This window comes from Larus michahellis, chromosome 8 (genome assembly GCF_964199755.1).
Source record: "Larus michahellis chromosome 8, bLarMic1.1, whole genome shotgun sequence".
Classification (NCBI taxonomy): Eukaryota; Metazoa; Chordata; class Aves; order Charadriiformes; family Laridae; genus Larus; species Larus michahellis.
In genome coordinates, this window is record NC_133903.1 from 29,456,765 (window position 1) to 29,477,295 (window position 20,531).

A 20,531-nucleotide genomic window follows, 5' to 3' on the forward strand; every position below is an offset into this window, starting at 1 on the left:
TAAAGATCTTTATACAAGGCAGGCTGTATAACCAGTAGAAGTCAAGTAACCTGATTCAACGATGTGGGACAGCACTGTGGCCTCTACACAGAGTACTTTCTCCGATTTTAAACTAATCTATATTTCAAAGGCCTACAACATTGGACGTTTCTCCTCATGTCATCCATATCAATATCCTCCCAGATACAAAAAAGTCACCTTCCTGCTAAAGTCATTGTCCAAGCCCATAAATCATCTCTTCTCCTGCTCTCTCCACCCCAATGCTTACGCTGCAGTTACGGCATAACTGCAGTTGTAATATTGCGTCCCCTCCCATCTCCCTAATTCCCTATTTTATTGTTATATGACCCTTGATTATTTTGACACGAGGCTAGACGTTGCAGGGTTATTGCCAGTACAACCGACTTTTGATGCCACTTAATACTGCCATGATATCAGCCCAATGACATCACCACTGCACAAAAGTTTAAAATTCTCAATTATCCTCATATTTATGAGATGCCTGGATGTTAAAGATGACAACAAGTCTACATTTACCCTAAGAAATATTAGAGGAAAGCTATTATACAAATTTTGTTTGAGAATGGTTACAAAGCCATTTGCCATGCTTCTTTTATGAAAAATGCTAAAAAAAAAATATGCTGTCTTTTTTTACTAAATGCCAAGTATAGCAAAGAGAAGGGATGATTGATATCACCATTGACACAGTCAGACAGATTTAATATCGCAAGAGTCACACCATTCTATGAAAATTATAGGTCAACATGAAAAAATTATATTTTGACCATTCAGAAATGCAGAGCATTTTTTTCCACCGGTACCTACGTTGTTGGTAATCAAATGCTCTGATACTTCTCCTGTGAAAAGTCACAGTATTTTTTCCCCTTCCAGGAACATAATTTAATTTAATAGTGGAGCTCATCATCACTTTCTGCGCACTCAGTAGAAACAAAGAACATCCTGTATGAGACAGCAGGCAACACTGCTGAACTCAAAACGGATTTAAGGATGCCACAAGTAATAATTCTGTTGCATAATAGTAGCATGAATGCATATTACATAACCAAAATGGTTTTATTCATCCTGACTGTATTGTTGGCTTTCCTTTCACACTGTAAAGCTTGCTCAAACAGTAGACAGAAATTAAAATTATACTGACTCAGGAAATCAGTGTAAAGTGCTACTACACTCAGAATAAACAACAAGGCAAGAGGGATAGATTTTAGTAGTATGAACAGCTGGAAAAGAAAACTGTAGGTGTGGGGAAATTAAGTGCATTCTGACAGAGGAGAAAATATTTAGCAGAAGATTGATTTGGATTTTAAAATAAACTGAAATTGAAACATAAGGTATTTTTGTGGAAGAAAAAATATCAAGGAAATGTTGTTACATGTTTCATAATAATTACTGTGAGCAATCTCTATTGCCAAGCTCTTTTAATCTTTTATAAAAGGAATAGGTTAGCTGTAAGTAAACCATTTTTATGACCACAGCATGAATACATACCTAAAGTGCATTATAAACTTCATTTCAATGGCTGTGCTTTTTACTACCCTTTGTTTTGAACCTAAGGGACCTCTCCAGGCTGGGGCCTGAGCAGAACAAGCAGTGATGGTAAGCTAACATTTCCTAACGCGGAGAGTTACCAGCTTCAACCTTTATGCACTGAAAGAGTCCAAGAATATTAGTTCAATCGTTAGTTCAGGCCAAACTGCATTTTTACTATGTTATCTAGACATGACAGGGGATCAGATTATGGAATCTCCCGGGATTCTTCTCTTGCACTCATAGATACGGAGAAAGGCAGTGTCTATGGATGAATACGTGCATGTCTCTATGTACCGTACCTGCGATGGCAACATCCTGGTGCCAGTTCTATAGCTATCTCCTTTGTGACAAATTCTCCATGCTGTATGACAAGCTGCACAAACGTATGGCAACTAAACACATTGCATGCCTACACAAATTACTGCCTTCTTGGAACTGCAGCACCCAGCCATTAGCCCATCTCTTCAGACCCAGCAGAGAGCAGCACGGGCTGCGTGAGCTGGCGCTGGACCCGCTGCAGACATTTGTATTTCAGTTTAAGAATGCTATGGTGCAGTTGGACTTCAATCCTTAGGGAATGGACACAAATCAAAACACACACATAATTATGTGGAAGTATTGAGTCAGAATGCAAAAATAAGTATAGCTTGCAAGTAAAGGGGAAAAGAGGAGCAAAAAAAATATCAGTCTGCAAGATAAAACAGAAATCATCCACGTTTACTGCCTGTAAGTTTTTGATGTTGGCTTTTTTTTTTTTAATTTTTTTGAGTGGGGAGGGTTATTGTTTTATTACCCATCAGGAGTTAATAGCATACCTCTGTTCTTCTCTGTCCTGTCCTAACTCTACGGCCACCTGATGTTTTTCCGAACAAGACGACTGTTTTTGCACAAAGAAGAATGCGAGCCTCATGGTTTAAGTAAGTGTGCAAGAGTTCATTCACATTTTGCGTGCTGCAGGGAGCCAGCGGGCCGAGAGCACAGCCAGACCCGATCTGAAGCACTCAATAGGAGGAATGCAAAAGCCTAAGATCCGACTTCCAAGTGAAATACATTATTGTTGCTTATGAAACATTTCCAACAGCAGCACAATGGCTGCCATGTCAAAACGTAAGACACCATCCCTGCCCTAAAGGGTTTTTACTCTAAAAATACAAAACACACCGCAGGTAGAGCCAGAGATTACTACAAACCAAGCAAACAGACAAAAGGATGCGTAGGCATATCTTCATAATGATTTTCTTGTTGTATTTGCATGTAATATTTAAACTGGCTTCCAAATGCACCTCAGGAGCCTTAAGTTAACTAATCCCTTTTGCACTGAAAACAACAGTTAATCCTGAAGGGTGTATGGACTTGTCTTTTGCATCCCAACACCAACAAAGTTTTGAAACACTACCAACCTCATCAACTAAGTTTTATCCAGGTGAACACTGTAAACAACTGAAGGACATTCTGCACTTGATTTGAGTCAAAACAGAAACTCAACATGATTCAATGCATGCAAGCTTTTATGCAAGTTTATGTGCGGCACAAACTATGTATAGGAGGAAATAAAACCCCAGATAGCTCTTTAACATGTGATGGTCTATTTCTGCTTTAGGTTATATAGATACTCAGAAGTTTAGATCATTGATTTTTAAGAGTCAGAAGGAGCAGCTGAGATCAGGAAGTCTAAGCTACTACATGAGTTATATCATACGTCTCCAGTTTGAAGCCAAATAGCTACGATAACTTGAACACATCTCAAAGCATTCAGTCATTCCACATTGTTCAATCATTCAGAGATCTTTCAATAGAAAATGCCACTTTATAATAAAAACATGTTGTTTTACTTGCACAAAGAGCTCATGGACTCCCTAGAAAGGAAGAAACAGCTATTGACCGGGAGAAAGGTTGAGCCTTCATAAGGAGAAAGACAACTGTACAAAGCAGCTGAGGGGGTGGCAGGGAAATAAAATAATCCTTTAAACTGCTTTCAGAACAAAAAGGTGGGAAGAACATAAAAGGAGATAGATGAAAGAATAGAATATAATAACAGGATCACTCCACAAAAGCATTTTAAGTGCTTACACCTTATTAGTGCCATTGTGGCCCAGTGGCAGCATTGCCAGCTGTAGCCCACAGGCCGTGAGCTGGAGACCCACATAGCGCTGGAAGCCTCTGCAACCCACTCCCCCTGCAGCTGCCCCACTCACTCCCCGTGCTGCGGGGTGCGCTCCTGGGGCCCTGCCGGAACGTTTTAGGAATGACGTGAACTCTGGTGTCTCACCCAACACCCTTTCTCTTCACAGAAGGAATGAGAAGAGCCAAGCCTCTGCATCTATAAGCAGCAGAATACATTGCTCTCTAACATTTCAACAGTAAAGATTGTACAACAGAATCCCAGGGCATATCAGGAGGATCTTGCCCTGCTATGGAACTTTTCTTGTGTGTCCAGCACAGCTGAAGAGTTTTCTGTCGTAAGTTTGAATCTGTACAGCCTTGTTAAAGCACAAGAGGTTGCCTCTATACTCCTCGGAGCACTAAATCTCAAAATGAATAGTGAGTTTATTACAGGTGAGAAAACTAAACCCCGAGAAGATAAGTTGGTCAGTTCAAGCTACAGGGTGAGTCACTGGCAAATGAATACTGAGCACGGGACTCCTGACTTGCAATACCTTTCTAAATCCAGTATCACAATTGTCCTCAAATTGGTATAACAGGGCTTACATACATAATAATTCACGTGCTTGATATTACAGGCAGGAAATGGTTTGTTCTCAGTGAAGACCTCATGTTATTTTTAAGCCATGGGAGACAAGTGGAGCAGCAGCAGCTTAGGGACCCCCACCACAAATTTCAGCGGTGTTTGCAGTATGCAACAGCTTCTGCACTGATGCAGGGCTGAGCTACACAGAATGACTACAAAAATTTGGACATAAATTGGTATTTGGACACAAAGTGGTGGCAAAGAGGAACAATTAAAAACTCCATCAGACTGCAACCCAGTAACCTGCCAGAGCAAAAGGTTAATGACTGCTACCATGCAAAATAGCAGAAAGCTTCACACCCAAGGTAGAGGCTGCCAAAATTTCATTTTGCTTGCCAAAGCTGTTAAAGGGTAGCTACACTCTGATGGGCAACAGATGGCTTATGCAACTAAATGTAGAGAAATGTAAGCGGCCAGCAAAAAAGTCTGTTGAAAGTCCTACCCTCAAAGGTCACAGTGTGGCACACAGATCAGAGAAAAGATCTGAAGGGTTAGAGTAGGCAGAACATTAAATCTTTCAGCACAACGTTTGGAAGCAGCAACAAAAAGCAAACAATTCTGCAAAGTATAAATAAAGGGTACCGAAGCAAGTCAAAGGACATTATTCTTCCACCGCATAAAAGGTCTGATGAGACCACATGTAGAGTACCGTACTCTGTTCTAGCTGCCTTATTTTTAAAGCAGTTATTATGCAGTTGAATGGGGTGAAGCAAAGGGCAGCCCACACAATTCCTACACTTGCAGAGTCTAAAACAGCAAGGACACAAACTTTTGTTTTACCCACACGAAAAAGCAGGATCTGAGCACCCAGAGCTCTCATTGACCAGGAGGAGGATGCAGGAGTGCTGGAAAACAGGCCCACAACAGACTCCCGTCCTATGTTGCAATATGACCCTGACATCTCCTGGACATTAAAGTGCTCATGGTTCTTTCTGCGAGTGCCTGTGTTCAATTTTATTCTGCCTCGTTAAATATTTGCTGCAAACAAATTGAAACCAGAACTTTATAAACAGCAACACGTAATAATTGTCATTTTAAACTAAACTAGAGGTTTTTCCCTCTGACAATGCCCAGATGCTATAGAGGAAGGTGAAGAAATAACACCCATAACATACAGAATATCTAGTCTAAAGGGAGATACTCTTCTCAGCTGCAAGAGGTGTTTGTTCTATACCTAAATCACAAAACGTTATATGTCTTGTGTTCTAAATCCCATATAGTATTCTTGTATTTGTTACTATTTATTTATATAAATGTTTAATCCATTCTGAATCCTTCTAGACTCAGTTGGACTCAATTACTTCTTCCAGTAGTAATTGCTTCAGCAGCAAGCCTTTCAGGTTAATTACATGCAATGTAAAATTACACATTTCTTTTCACCCCCCCTTGCTTTCAAAACCGCCAAACACTCCCTGGAGTGTCCCTTCTCCTCTCACTGTTTTAAATGCCTTCGCTATATCCTCCTATTCATCGCCATCACGGAGCTTCAATCCTGCAAAGATTTAACAAACATGCTTATTGTTAAACCTGCTCATCAACCCTAGTTGCACCAAGACGCACTTTTAACAGTCCTCACATATTCAGTGTCTCCAAATGCCGACAATCCTTTCCCATCTATAGATCCCTTTTCTAGTCTGCTTATCTTTGAGATGAGGGAAGGAGCATCAGGAATGAGTGAGGTGCTACTGTAATCTCCTTAGCAGTATTTTCTAAGCTTCACTTCATTCTCTTCATTCCCCGCTCCATCTTAATATTTGAGCCTGCTTTCGCAACTGCTGTTGCACAGTGGGCGAATGTTTCTACAGATCTCTGGACTCTCAGAAGTACAGGTCTTCTCTCCAAGTGGTTTTAATTAACTCACTTCTGGTCCTAAATTGTTTCAATGTGCAGCTATGCATTGTTATGCAGCTGCTCCTTGCGGCATATATGCCACATGGAGAGAAGATATCCATGTGATAACATTACGAAGCCACTAAATAAATATTACCATGCAAATTCGACAGCTAATCCGTCTTCCCAATAACTTTTTTTAATGCTTCAACTTCTTTGGCAACCTCAAAAAAATAGCATTTTAAAATCATATTGTCCCAGAAACACTTTTTTCTCCCCAAATAAAGGGGAGCTCTACGAGCTCCCAGGCAACAACACTGCTGCTGCCGAGTTTTAAGCCCCACCCGAATCATACTTCTGTACTATGTCACATTACAACATATTTCACATAGTCTGTCTGGTGAAAATTCGTGGCCATGCTTTGAAATTTATTTGGATGAAAGATGCCATAAGAATGCAAGATCATTATCATTTCACTTGGGTATGTTTTTACTTTCCTTCTGGTCCCTAAATTATCGGTGGCATGGTGCTGAACTGAACTACAGTGCAGCTGTGTTCAGGCACTAGCATGAGTTGGTTTTGGTCCAAGGTAGAGTGATTTCCATTAACAGCAAAAGGATTTCTATGTCCAAAACACAGAATTCCTCACTATAGCTTTAGAACTTTATTAAACAAAAAAAACCCACAACAAAAAACACCAAACCCCAAAACAAAAAAAACCCAACCAAACAAAAAATCCCACATTCTCATACATCTCAATAAAATTTTTATTCCAGAAGGTGTAAAAACATAACACAGACTTAACAGTGAGGCCCTAAATGTAAACCTACATGCTGGTGTACCACCCATGCAGAACTACAAGTCACTTCTCACGAAGTGAGAACACAGAAAGAGAACATTTTTGGGGTGAATCAAGGGCAAAAAAAGTTCTGGGAGAGTGTGGGGACAAACCATGACAGCTCCCTGGAGATGACGACTGGCCAGCTGCTCAGCCCCTTCGGAAGGAGGTCTAGATGTACCTGTGTGTACTATGATGAGACAGAGAAAAGGATGCAAATAAAATATACCAGAGTATCATCCCAGTGTTCAAAAGAATGGTCTATCAGCCCGGTCCACATCCAGTGGATAAAGGCAGCTTTGCTGCTGTCTGAGCAATCTGTTATGAATATAAAATTCCAAATGCAAGAGGGACACTCAATTTTTCTGGTATCTAAAAAAAAAAAAAAGAAAGATCTTATGCATAACAATAATGTTTTACAATCTCTGATATAATCTTGGTGTAATAAACAATGCTAAGACATCACACACATTTTGCCTCTGGTTTACATGATACTACACACTGGCTACAAAAGACAAGGAAGAGGAGGATTCACACTGAGTTACCATTCATTTACCCCTTTCACACAAGGAAATCCCATTTTCTTTGAGGGGCCAGGCCATGATCCGATCACTTTGTGCTCCTTTCTTCACACAGCTATACCCCCTTACAGTCCTGGCTATAGGAAGCTATATATTTAGAAAACAGATTCCTACAGCACTAGTAAAAGATGCAAGTTCAAAGCATGCATTTACACACTGTCACTAAACATATTTTTAATTAGCTTTACCAAGGCTAAATTTAAATCCAAGTGTGACTAACATGCTCGCAATGCTTCAGCCTGTTTCTAAAATGAAAACATCAAAACCAAAACTGTAAAACTAATGGTTTCTCCAGGGCTATTCTCTTTACAGCATCTCAGTCCAATTCGTATGCTGCTTCTCCCAGGCTTTCCGATGACACATAGCCACATTCCTTGCCAACACTTCTTTAACCCAACAAGTGACCTACATCTTCTAGCAGTCAGAAAGAAAATGCCAGTTTCTTTGCAGAGCAAGCTGATTTTTTTTTTTGTTATTCCTTTCACTTATTTTTTCTTGAGAAAGCAAGCAAGATAACAGTCTTGCTGCCAACATCACTGAATGTTAAGATACTACAACTCAGGGAGAACTTCTACCATCCCAGAAGGATAGTTTAAAAAGACAGGCACCCTGGCTATCGGAGGAATTCCCAGTGGAGATCAATTATGATACAGAATGTTGTTATGTTCCTACATGTCACAGGTAAACTGAAAGTATGCCAAACACAAGCTTTCGCACAAAGTCAGGCTGGCTGTAGGATGCAAAACGCAGGCACACACAGACAGTGCAAAAGCAGAACAGGTCAGTCACCAGCAACCTCTGCTCAGGAGGCCTCCCCTACCTCTTGCTGTTCCACTTAATGGAATGATCATTAGCAAGAGATGCCTCTGCACTGCCCTGTAGGAAGGGAGGCTGCCTGTCTCTCTCCCTAGTTCCATGTGACCTTGCAGGAGTATCCTACAGCCTTAATTTAGTGTTAATAACACCTCAAGATTAAAGCACTGCCACCCTGACACACTTGGACAGCTTGGAATGGGAGGTTTTAAACTCAACTGAGAGCATGATACTGCATTACAAAGCCAGATACCCCTCTAATTATGCATTTTGTATTTGGAACTGGGAAAGTAAAAGACTGTAACCTTTCAGGCTTCCATTTTAAAACTCATAATAAGCTCAGGTTTCAGTTTTGAGTGTCTGTTCCACACACAGCCTCTATTACCCAGCTGATGACTACATCGAAGAGTGCAACTTGGGATATCCCTGGAGCAGAGATCTGTGCCTGAACCAGGAAGCAAGGAGAAAAATATTCCATAAGAAGTCATTAATAAGGGCTATGATGCTGTGGTACTATTATGCCCACAACTGAAGGAAAGGACAGGAGGAAAGGGCCTACTCAAAACGAAAAGGCAAGCTGAATGAGATGCCACGGCTTTCTTTGTGATAACTATGCACCTGTCTACAGGTAAAATCATTCAGTTCCCTCTGAAATCTTCTATATATCTTCTTTGTGGGTCTCCAGCATTGGTAGGCATCTTCCACCATGCAAAATCAATGTGAGCACAGCCCATCTTTCTTCCTTCTCCATCTCCAAGACAGTTCCTCAGAGGAGACAGCATTCAGAGTAGACAATAGAGCAACCCAGTTACATAGGGAGCCTGTCAGCTCCTTGGGAACTGCTTTTCTGCTTCTGCCAAACATGCAGTCAAAACAACACCCTGGCCTTGGTCTGGGTGGTCGGGACAGGCTGCAGGAACCTGACTCCAAAGGCTCTGATTTAGCCAAAAGGGACCTACATAGACCTACATATGCTATAAATCAAGAGACAAAACAGCAAGCTGCAGTGAGGACAAAGATCAGCCAAGTCCTTTCCTGCCGGTTGCACAGGAAACTACACTTGACCAGAACATCTGGGACCTAAGAGTAAAATGAAAAAGAAATCACAGAGCTGGCTTAGAAGGACATATGGGAGGGAAGGAGCAGGCTCAGAGAAAATTTGAGGTTTTTCATGTTCCAAAAATGTTGATGGTACCAGGCACCACTTAAATCTCAACCCATATTTATGAGGTCAGTGTTGGAAAGAAAAAAATCCAAAGTAAAACTTCTTTTCTGACATATTATTCAAGTCAAACAGAAGGTTATGTCCTTGGTCTTAACCAGGATACAGATTAGTTGGACATTTTTATGATGTTTTTCTGACTGAACTCTCCAACACAAGCTTCCTTCCAATGTATGTGACTGTAGTGGTGTTTAGAATCCAGACTGGTGGTCGTATGCAGTGCGAGACAATCATTCAAAATTCATTTCTAAAACACCACAAAACTCTCAGAAGAGGTAGTTATCAAATAGCATCAACATTAAGAAAAGACAGAAGTATCTAATGATAGATTTGGTACTTTTTGGCTTTCCCCCTTTCAGAATTTTGAAGGTATTTAAAGCACCCTTCTACAGCCGTTCGTTTATAGTTTTGGAAGAACGTGTTCTGCTATACACAAAATACTAGCGCATTAAAGACCTCTTAAGACAAGTAAGGTTTTGCATCAATCTCTGCCTGAAGCTCAGCTGTGGCCAAAAAAAAAAAAAAAGACAGCAGAAAGAAACATGAATCTAAAATCTGCTCTAGACACATAACTAATGGCTAACTAAACCAGGCAGCACTGGCCATGAGGGAGCATCATATTTTTCTGTTATCTGGATATTTAAGACTCAAAGGAAGAGCAGTCTTGTGTCACCCATCAGTAGAGCAAGAAACTTGATGCTTGAGGACTGGCTCTGAAAGCTTAGCAGTCACTTAAAATGTGGAGATATAATCTCTAAAGGCCCCCTCTGGTGCACAGAGGCTCAGGGGAACTCCGTTCCTGGCTGCATTTCCTGTGACCTGCCCCAATAAAAACTCCAGAGGCAGAGTGCAGGTCTCTTCCTCGCTCCTTCATGGATAAAGGGCTCTGATAGGAAAGACATTTGCAAGCGTTAGGGAGCCTCTCCTCTCTCAAAGATTCATTCCTCACTGCTTCCCTCAGATTCCTCCAGGGCTGGCCACCCTCCCCTAACCCTTGGAAAGGTGATAAAGCACTCTAACTGGTTAACGTGGAGGTCTACAAAAGTGACTTCATAGCATTTTAAAACCTCTTGTTTGCTTTTCATTTCTGTAATCCTCTTGTCCATCTGCCCATGCCACACCCCTGCCTTTCACTGCTCGTTTTCTGTGGCACTGCATCTGCACTATTCTTCTTATACACCTGTTCCCCCTCCTCCAATTCTACACTAACATTTTCTAACACCTCTCTGCTACTTTTCTGCACTCACTTCTCCATATTCCGCTTGCCAGTGCGTATTCAGACATCTGCACAAACAAGGCACTCTCTTCATCCCTCTCCCACCCTCCCCGCTGCTCTCCTCATTCCCACCCAGCCTTCTCTCTCTGCCTCTAGAACAACAGCTTCAGATCTAAAATTCGACAGCTACCGCCTCTTTGCATACTGGTGTCTCCAGCAGCGGGAGAGACCAGCACCACTGCCTGCATTCAATTTGCCTTATAATCCTCTTCACTAGCTGATCCAGCTCCAGCGTTGGTGCTGTTGGATTCTTTGCTTCCTTCACGCTTGCTGGAGTACTACTCCACTGTCTCATTGCTCTGATGATTTGAAACTTTCTTCTAATTTCTAACAATTTAAACACAAGTCTATAGCTAGTGTGAATGGTTCTTTTTCCTCCCTTGTGCTTGCTTCCCTTTTTTTTTTTTTATAGGTATTAATCATATACACCCTAAATCTTCATTTTGTTAACCTAACTAAGCTATAGTCTTCATTTTCTTGATGATCCAAAAAGTCCTCTCCTGTCTCCCTTCCAGTTTAAATCAACTTTCTCAAAAACAGCCAGAACTGTAGACTGTGAGCCAGGACACTCTACAAGGATCACGCTTCCCATCTCTGCTGGCAATCATCTAAAACAACCAAGTATCACATTTGCCTTTTCTGTTTTGCATCATGCTGGTGGCTCACGTATCCTGTGGTTAACTAATACACACAAAATTGGAAGGGATGAAGACAAATATATCATCCTAGAGCCTTTTTTCCTTACCCTCTTCCTTCAATTTTGCCCACTCCATAGTCAAGCAATTTCAGTATGTCAATTTAATCTCATTCCACATCTGCAGTCCCAGCTCCTCAAATTCTCCAGCCCTTGTTCCTCTTTGCAAGCGACCCCTTGAACAATTCTCATTTCTACCATTTGACAAGCACAGAAGTTTCTTCCCTGTGGTCCTCCTCTGATCCTTTCACTTGTCCAGTGCATCCAGTCCAACCTTGTAGCACTTTCTCTTGTACCTTTTGCCTTCCATAGGCCCATCACCCTCCTAGTCAAAATCTCTCAGTCTCTTTCAACTCTTTCCTTTCTTTTTCAACTAACTGTTTACTTTTCACTTTACCATTTACAATAAATCACTGTCTAGAGTTCACCTTTTCCAATGCCACTTATACTCCATCAGCATAGTGCTCCTAGTAACAGAAATTCATGTGCTTAGTAGCTGATCTACTTTTACAGCCACTCCTTTACTGTTCTTATCTGCTTCTGGCTACAGTAAGAGTCAGCTTGTCTCTGTTTCATTTCACAGGTACCTGGCTGTCAGTTCAAGATCAAAAAAAAACCCTACAGAGCTCTAAACTTTTCACCTGTCTTTTCTGCTTTGTTGCCTTTTCTTTATGGACAATAGCACCATCCTGTTTGACACACAGGGTGCCAGCCTCCCTACAGGCTACCTTTACATGCTCAGAGGTAAGCTAAATCTCATTTTTCAGGTTCTTTCTGTGTCACAACTTTAAAATACAACCTTCTCCTTCTAGCCACATCATTAAAATTCCTTGCTGCACTCTCAAACTTTCTATTCCAGTTACCAATATGCCTTTCTCTCTAGCCTGACGTAATGCAATACAAAATGATGCTGAATGTCCACTCAAAAGCCTGCTGCAGAAAGCATTCTCCTCGTTCCTTATTTTGAGCATGCCATCCATCTATACAAACCCCTACCTTCTACATCCTTCTCTCTCACAAAGAAGTTAGGCCATGTACCTCAGTTTCCATGGCCTTCATGGCTTGTTCCCATTCTCCACATCATCTCTCTCAAGATCCTGGAGACCTCTCAGGGTCTATCCTGGAGACACCAAAACCCGGCTCATTTTCAAAAAAATGCCTTCATGCTTTCTCTTGTTAAGCCTGTCGTGTTTGGGAGGTATTCTCTCTCAACATCTCCGTAACTTACGTTTGACTTGTGAAGTTTTGTTAAGACTCCCCATTACCCTGATGTCTACAAATAACTTGAGAAAAAACAGACTGTTGCAAATTGATACCACTGCCTTGGATTCCAATCATCAGCTGAGACAACACATGTGTACAGACAAGCCTCATTTGATATTTAGTCTGTAAGTTCTTTTTAGTCAGGATAGTGCTTCAGCACAGCACCCATCACGACACAGGGCTGCTACTAGGGCTTTTGATATTTCATAATACTGTAGTGCCAAAAGTCTTAAGCCTCACTAAACATTTAGTGAGTAAGTATTTAGTGACAAAACCAGTAACTATTATTGTCATCCTTTGATGTCTAATTAAATTTAAAGCCAAGAAATTTGGTGTTTATACAAAAGCTTCACACTTTTGAAAGTTATGGAACTGCAGATGACTGCATAAGTCACAGCCTGTTTGTCTTTTTCTGTTATTAATTGTAGAATTTTGAAACACAAGACAGACATTTCTGTATTCAAATAGGCAAGTGTTTATAGTGCTTAAGCTGTAATCTTATGATTAGCTTTTAAACAGACCATTCTCTCATAACAGAGCCGACCATTCAAGAACCCTGTATGGGTTCTTCGGATAGAGTTTTAAGAAAGGTTTATTAGACTTCTCAAAACATAAAAGATCTAGATACATTCACTTACCGGCACCTGTACAAGAACGTATTTAAGCAAAATTTCAAGCTTCTCAGTAATTAAAGGAATTGGTAATAAAACCCAACACACTTAGAATAAATAAGACCTTTTATATTCCTTTCCACACAGGTTCTATGAAATTTTCAGTTAGATCTGCATCACATCAAATAATTTATCGTCTAATATTTCTTAGCTGAAAAGCCTCCAAATGACTTTACAAATGCAGCATCACTAAGAACTCACTGCTGGATCAAACCCCTGCTCTGACACCACACAATATTTAATAGCCACATGCAACGTCAAGGGTTTGAAAGACTTGGGCTTTTTAAGTTACACAGAACCTGACCTGGACGGATAAACCCCGCCAAGCTCGGTGCCTCAGAGAAGGACAAACTGCTAAGACCTTTACAGGACACAAACTGACACTGAAAAAGTAACTTTTTAAAAAGCAAAGCCAGGCAGGCATATAATCAGTAACAGCGTTACTACATTTGTTACAAGGAAGGCTCAATGCTTGCTGATGTACAAATAGGTTACTCCCAGGCTCTTGAGTTGACCTTGAGTCTTCAACCTAAGCAGGACTTAGACCACCACCAAAAAAATTAAGACTAACACTGATAAATCCAACAGCTTATTAATTTAGTGCTATGAATTTCAAAGCATAGAAAAAAAATCATAAACCCCTATAAACTGCAGATTAAAAACCAAAAATAAGTCACCTGATGACAATTATAAGAGAGACAATTATGCTTTTCAAGACAAAACTGCTGGCAGCAGGAATAGCTACTCATAAATAATGTTCTGGGTTAGAGGCTGTTTATTGACTTTAGGACCACAGTAAAGCCATTAATAAAACAAGACCACAAAAAGAGCTTAAAATACTTTATGTTCTGAAGAGTTTAGGGGAAACAAACAGCTCATATGTTCAAAAATATTTTTAAATAATACGCATAAGATTTTTTACTCATGAAAGATGCCAGCCTGGAAGCTGAAGTCACCAATTTATACCCAGAACAGGTGCAGACTTCTGACACATTGCCTTCTTCCCCACAAACAGGGCTCAATTCTGACCTGAAAAACACTAACACTAGCCACAGAAAGCCAAAAGTCACGGAAGTCCCTTGTTCTCCTATTAAGCGCAGCACCATCAGCTGTGGTGATGACCTCAGGAACACATTTGGGGTCTTCCTTTGAGAATATGACCGACACCTGGCAAACTCTTTCTACATACAAGGAACAACTTAGCAGAAACAGGATAACACCCTACCTTTCTAAAGTACATTTATGGGACACAGACGTGTTCAAAGTGATCTCAGCCTCTTACACAAAACCACCAGCTGGGAAATTTAAAGGAGCTCAAGAGTACTTTCTACTATTTTTCGTGGTAAAAACAGGAGGCAGAGATGGGAAATCTGCCACTCAAAGGAAGCAGATTTTAAATTATCTGTTCTGATTAGAACTCTGTGTACTTCTTGGAAACACGGGAAGGGAGATTCTAAGCGTTATCTGTATGCAGGACAGAATTTGCCTATCTTTCTTGACTGTGGTTTCAGCACTGCTGTATTGCTTTATGTCATGGAATTAACAAGAAAATTATTTGATATAAATCTCAGTGCAGTTGTAAAAGCCTTTAAAATACCAACCTGGATACTACATCAAACCAAGTTCCTATATTATTGCCTTTGATCCCAAAGAAAATATATAAACATAACAAAATAATACGAAAGTTATAGCCACCTCCTGAAGATCTGGCTCAAACTGACACAGCTGCACTGATTCCAGTGAAGTGAGGACATTTAATATCAGCTGGGGACTTGGCCTGACAAAGGTGAAGGCACTCAGCAGCATGCCAAATTGAGTGTGTGTGCATTTAAGCTCATTTTACTTACCACTGAAGCCCTCATGCTTTGAAATAGACCTTTGAAAAATAGCGCAGAGCTGTAATTCTTGCAAAAATGCAGACAATTAATTTTTCATCTGGCTGAGAAAGCAATACAAAAATAAGACCCAAACCTACATTCACTGAAGTTTTAAGGAACTTTCTGCTAACTTTTGAGAGACCTTCATTAGTCAAAACATCATGACTATTTGTTTGGGAGACCTGAGATAGGTTTCTAACAGCAGAAATGAGCTATAGCCCAGTCTGAAATAACTGCTAAACATTCAACTTCTCAAGCCATAAGCTAAGATCCTTATTTATGCACTAAGTATCATCTGATCCATGGCCACAACCAGTCAAATCTTTTCTACATGTCAAGAAAAGAGGAAGAGTCAACACAAGGAGTTATTTCAGATGACCCACAGATAACTTCAGTGTTTTGTTTTGTTGTTTGTTTTTTTTTTTTTTTAAATAGTGAGAGCAGTCAGTGCTAAAAGTTAATATCATAACAATTGGTGTGGAATTCAGCTCCCTGGAGCAGGCTCCAAAGTCCATAAGCAGCCTTCCAAAATGCCCCCGCGTCAGCTTTACTTACCCCTAGCCATCTTGCTCCTTTGTTGGCAGCCTGCTGAATCTGCACTCTTTTCAGGGTGACATGGTAAACAGCTCCCTCTTCTACCTCTTCACCCCCGTCCTGAATTGTGCTCTGCCAGGAAAAGGGGAAACAAAAAAAGCAACAACAAAAAAAAGAGTAAGAGATAGGGGAACGTTTTCCCTCTTCTGGTAACCACAATCTATACCAGGTGCTCTACTGCTTCATGCAGAGCTGAGGGCAGAAGATGGGCTACGCAAAGTAAATACAACAATCGAAGCAATACAGGATACTTTCAGATTTAGGGAACACTGGAGATATTCTTGGCAAGTTGTCTTTTCCTGTGGTATCAAGATACCCTGACTTTCCATTTAACTATTTTTCCTAGACTAGCACATATTTTAAATAGTTGTATAAAGTCTTTTCTAAGGAAATAGTTTGGTTTTGATTAGCAGTCTTCTCTTCCTTCTCCCTCCCCCCTTTTCTAAAGCAATTAATCTCTTTGGCCTTTCATTTATGGAAGGAATTGCACTTTTAAAAACTGTTGAATTGCTTAGGCAGACAGCCTTTAAACTTTGGAGCTAACAAGCACTTAAAATACAGCAACCTTTTATTTCTTTTGACAGGAGGGATCTAAAGCACTTGTGGTTTGCCTTTCCAAAACCTATTATTTCAAGCTACAAAAAACTTTACAGAGTCGAGGCTTTAAAACTCACAAATGATAGAAAGCAGGTAAAAAAAAAAGAAAAAAAAAAAGAGTGGAACGTCTTCCAAAGTTTAACCGAACATGTGCTGCAATGACTCCTCATTTCCTAGATTATTAACAGTACAAAAGAGCGCAAGCCGCTGCAACACGGACAGAAAACATGCATCTGAATTTCTCCAAAGGGACTCGTCTAACTTCCCTCTCCGGAGCGCTCCCTCCCTTCTCCCGGTGTCAGACACATTCACTCACTCACTCACACCCACGGTTACTGGTGGAGACGAGCATCCCTCGGAGGAGCGGGGAGGCTCCGGGAAGCGGCGCCCGGCCGCCCCGCGGCTCCGGCACCCCGCGGGCAGGGGAAGGGGGGGACGGGACACCCGGTTACCATTTTAGCTTTCCACAGCAATTTCATTCTCGATGCCTTCCCGGGCGCCTCGACGGGGCACGCCGCCGCCGCCGCGGGCCGGGCCGGGCCGAGCCGTGCGGCCCCTCGGCTCCGCGGCGCGGGAGGCGGGAGGGCGGGCGGCCGCCACAGGCCCCGCCTCGGCCCGGCCCCAGCCCCGCCGAAGGGCTTCCTGTTTACCCTGGGCAGCCCCAGCCCAGAAGTTGCGGCGGATTCTGTCGCCCCTGCCCGCAGCCGCGCCGGGACCGGCAGCGGGGCTGCAGCTCCCCGGGGGACCCGCCCGAAGCGGGGCGTTCGCCCACCACCACCCCGACGTCCCTCTAAGAGGAGAGGGACGGAGTACGGAGCGTCCCGCTCGGCTGCCAGGGGGCCGGGGCACGAAGGAAACGCCTCCTGGCCCCCGGCAGCCATGGCCCCGGCGCGGCCGGGCAGGGCAGGGCAGGGCAGGGGGCGGCCGTGCCCCCGGGCAGGTGCGGCGGGACGGGGCGGCGGGACGGGGCAGCGGGCCCTGCCCGCTCCTGGTGGGTTTTGAACTGCTCGGCAGTGAAAAAAAAAAAAACCAAATACACGCAAGGCAGGAATTTTAAGCCAGGCTTAATTAAAAAAAAAACTCAACAACCTTATTTCTACAAGTTTAAACGTTATCGTAAAGCCCAACGCCGCTGCTAGGGCGGTACCGCAGGTCGCGGCAATCCCGCTCTGCGGAGGCGTGAGGAGCCGCCCAGCACTCGCCCACCGGGCGATTCCGGTGGCTCGGACAGGAGCTGAGAGAGGCCCTTCCTCCTCCTGCCCGCGGCAGCCAGGCAGGGGGACCATCCCGTGCTGGCTGGGGGCAGCCGCAGGCCCCCACAGTCATACTGCCCACCTACCTCTTAATACAGACTGAACGCACGACATCCTTACTTTTCTTCTGTGGGAGTCCCTTGCTCACAGACGAGCCTGTATGAACCATGGCCATCTTCACTGCACGAGCTGCAGACAACAGCATGCTAACGCAAGAATCTCAAACCACCTTAAAAACACTAATTTAATTTGCCTCTGGAGCTGCCTTTAGTTACCCGGGGTTTTTTTTTTGGACTTATAAATGAAAGCAGTGAGGAGTTGAGTGCACAAACTACTGTACAAGTCAACAAAAAGAAGTAAAAATTGAACCAGAGAGTTCAGATCTCCTGAACCTCAGCACCAACAGTAGTCTATTAACATATTTATACACAAGTGTTACTACCAATTAGCCGAGGAGCAGTGCTGGTTCGGAGAGACTATTATCACTTGCAGCTGTTAGCATGAGGAAGCATATGAAAGCAAGGAACATTATTTTAAGCTATGAAACCAAGATTGAGCTGTGGCATCACGGGTGAACTGATATTATTATTTGCCAGGCTGTGCATTTAGTTTATTTGTGTAACATTTAAATGATCCAGAATATGCTGAGGCAGACACAGACGTTAATAATCTGACTAAAACGTATTGTAGCATACAAATCAAAGTCTAGCTTTTCCAAAGTCCCCTGGCTTCTCCTGTAAAAGTGCACAGAGCATTTTGAATGCTTTAGATTTTGCAAGCCAGTCTTCCACATCATAATTTTTAGGTGCAAAAAACGGAGTCTGCATTGAATTCATGCAGCTAGCCCAGCAGGCATGCAAGCCATTTCAGAACAAATTGCTATTGAGCAGGACAAACATATGTTAGCACATGAAAATGGATATCCAGCTACAAGGAACATAACACCAAAGCCAAATAATTATTCTGCATTGAAAGAAAAGCTTTACTGTGGTACGATGCTACAATAAGAGGCACTACCATTACTTTGGATGGCAGTCACCAACACCCAGCAGTTATTTCTAGCTATTTCTTTAACAGTGAGAAAATGGCAGTGAGTTAATACAGTGGGAGGAGCACACACGTTTGACTCAATTGAGCTTCTGTGGAATCACGCTTTTCAGACTGGGTCCTTAGGAAACACCTTCTTATGGAGAGACAAATGCAGTACTTTTTCTTTAAGGTAGGGCACAAGCCCTCTCATGGGTGATGTTTCTGAATCCTCTTGGTCACTGACAAGCAGCAGAGAGAAGCTCCCTCAGGAAGCAGTGCCAGATGAACGCATCCAGCTAGCAAGTAGCAAAAAGCTACCCTTTTTATTGATTAGGTTTGCCATTAGTCCTGCTTAGGGTCAGACTGTTTTCCAGATTATTTTTAGTTAGATACAGTGCCCAGACTTTGTAACATCAAACACAGACACACCTTCCTTTAAAAAACATATATATATATATATAAAAAAATCAAAATCACAATGAAAAGTTACAGGAGGGACAGTAATCAGGCATATAATTCTGTAATTACATCAAACTGCATCCTCCTTTTGTAACAGTATTTTCAATTTACACGTTGCCTTTCGTCCTAACCGACTGCAAGGACTGCACAAACAAGACAGCGTATAAAGCACCACTGGCGTGGAGTCCCCCCTGGGCTCCTGAACGAGAACCTGCGACACGCACAATGGCATGCAGGGCAACAAGGGGAGACACAAATTTTGGCCAAGGTGATGAGTTCTATATGGCAACAAACACGTCTTGTACAAGAACAAAGTGCTACCTACACTCTTCCAGATTAGAAGCTGAAGTTTCATACAGTCTAAATCACATACAAATGCTAATCTTTACCCCTAGATCTCAGCTCCGCCAACATGCACCTGAGATGGCAAATTGTTGTTATCTGGGTTTTTCCAGCATCATCCACCCTCTGCTGTCACAGGTGCTAAACGCACTTGTGAAGGTAGATATATTTAAGAGGCAGCTATTTCCAAGCTCAACAGATTTCTGAGTGAGTTTTGAAGATGATACATTTACAATGGGATATTTGGATGATATATCGTGTCCTCAGACAGGAGGGAAGTTTCAGAATTAGTCTGAAGGAAAAATTCATTGTCTATGCTAAGAGTTATTGCTCTTTAAGGATGAGGCAAAAAAAAACCCATCCCAATATCAAAATAGTCTGTCTTTTGTAGAAACCTTCAGTATTTATTTGACCGAATCTTAATCTAGTTATTTCAGTTACCTATCCCTTAAATTAGTTTACATGATTAAGCTTCTAGACATTGTTTCCATTAACTAATTTAGCTGCAAGGGGAAAACTGCAAGACGGCCAGAACGACACACAAATTAATTTAATCTTTCTTTAGCCCCTACCTAGTAGGCCAGTTCAGAAAAGCACGTAAGCAGTAGCTTTACTTTAGCCTGAGCTTAAAACATTCACATCAAAGGAACTAAATTCTTAAGATTCTTTGATGAACTAGATCCTAGACCCTGAAATCAAAGTGAATCTCAGGTTCAAACCTCTGTGGGGCTGAGTCTTATCCCCACAAGAATTACATCAAACATTGCATTGCAAGAGCCCAGCAGTCACATTTGCAACAGATTTTCAGTGGAAAGCTGTTTATCCAGATCCTCTGCCAATTCTAATATTTGCAGTTATCTGGTTCCTTGGAAGTCTGGGTTGTATTAATAACTGT

General features: G+C 42.0%; 1 protein-coding gene across 1 annotated transcript in view; it reads right to left on the minus strand.

Moving 5' to 3' along the window:
* Window positions 1-17,596, minus strand: part of RGL1 (ral guanine nucleotide dissociation stimulator like 1) — a 77,139-nt gene extending 59,543 nt beyond the window's left edge. The window contains exons 1-2 of the mRNA XM_074597601.1: window positions 17,006-17,596; window positions 15,918-16,028 (exon numbers count right to left, since the gene is read on the minus strand). Coding sequence (XP_074453702.1) covers window positions 15,918-16,028; window positions 17,006-17,434 — 540 coding nt within the window. The 5' untranslated portion in view covers window positions 17,435-17,596. The remainder of the gene's footprint in view (window positions 1-15,917; window positions 16,029-17,005) is intronic.
* Between the last annotated feature and the right edge of the window lie 2,935 nt (window positions 17,597-20,531).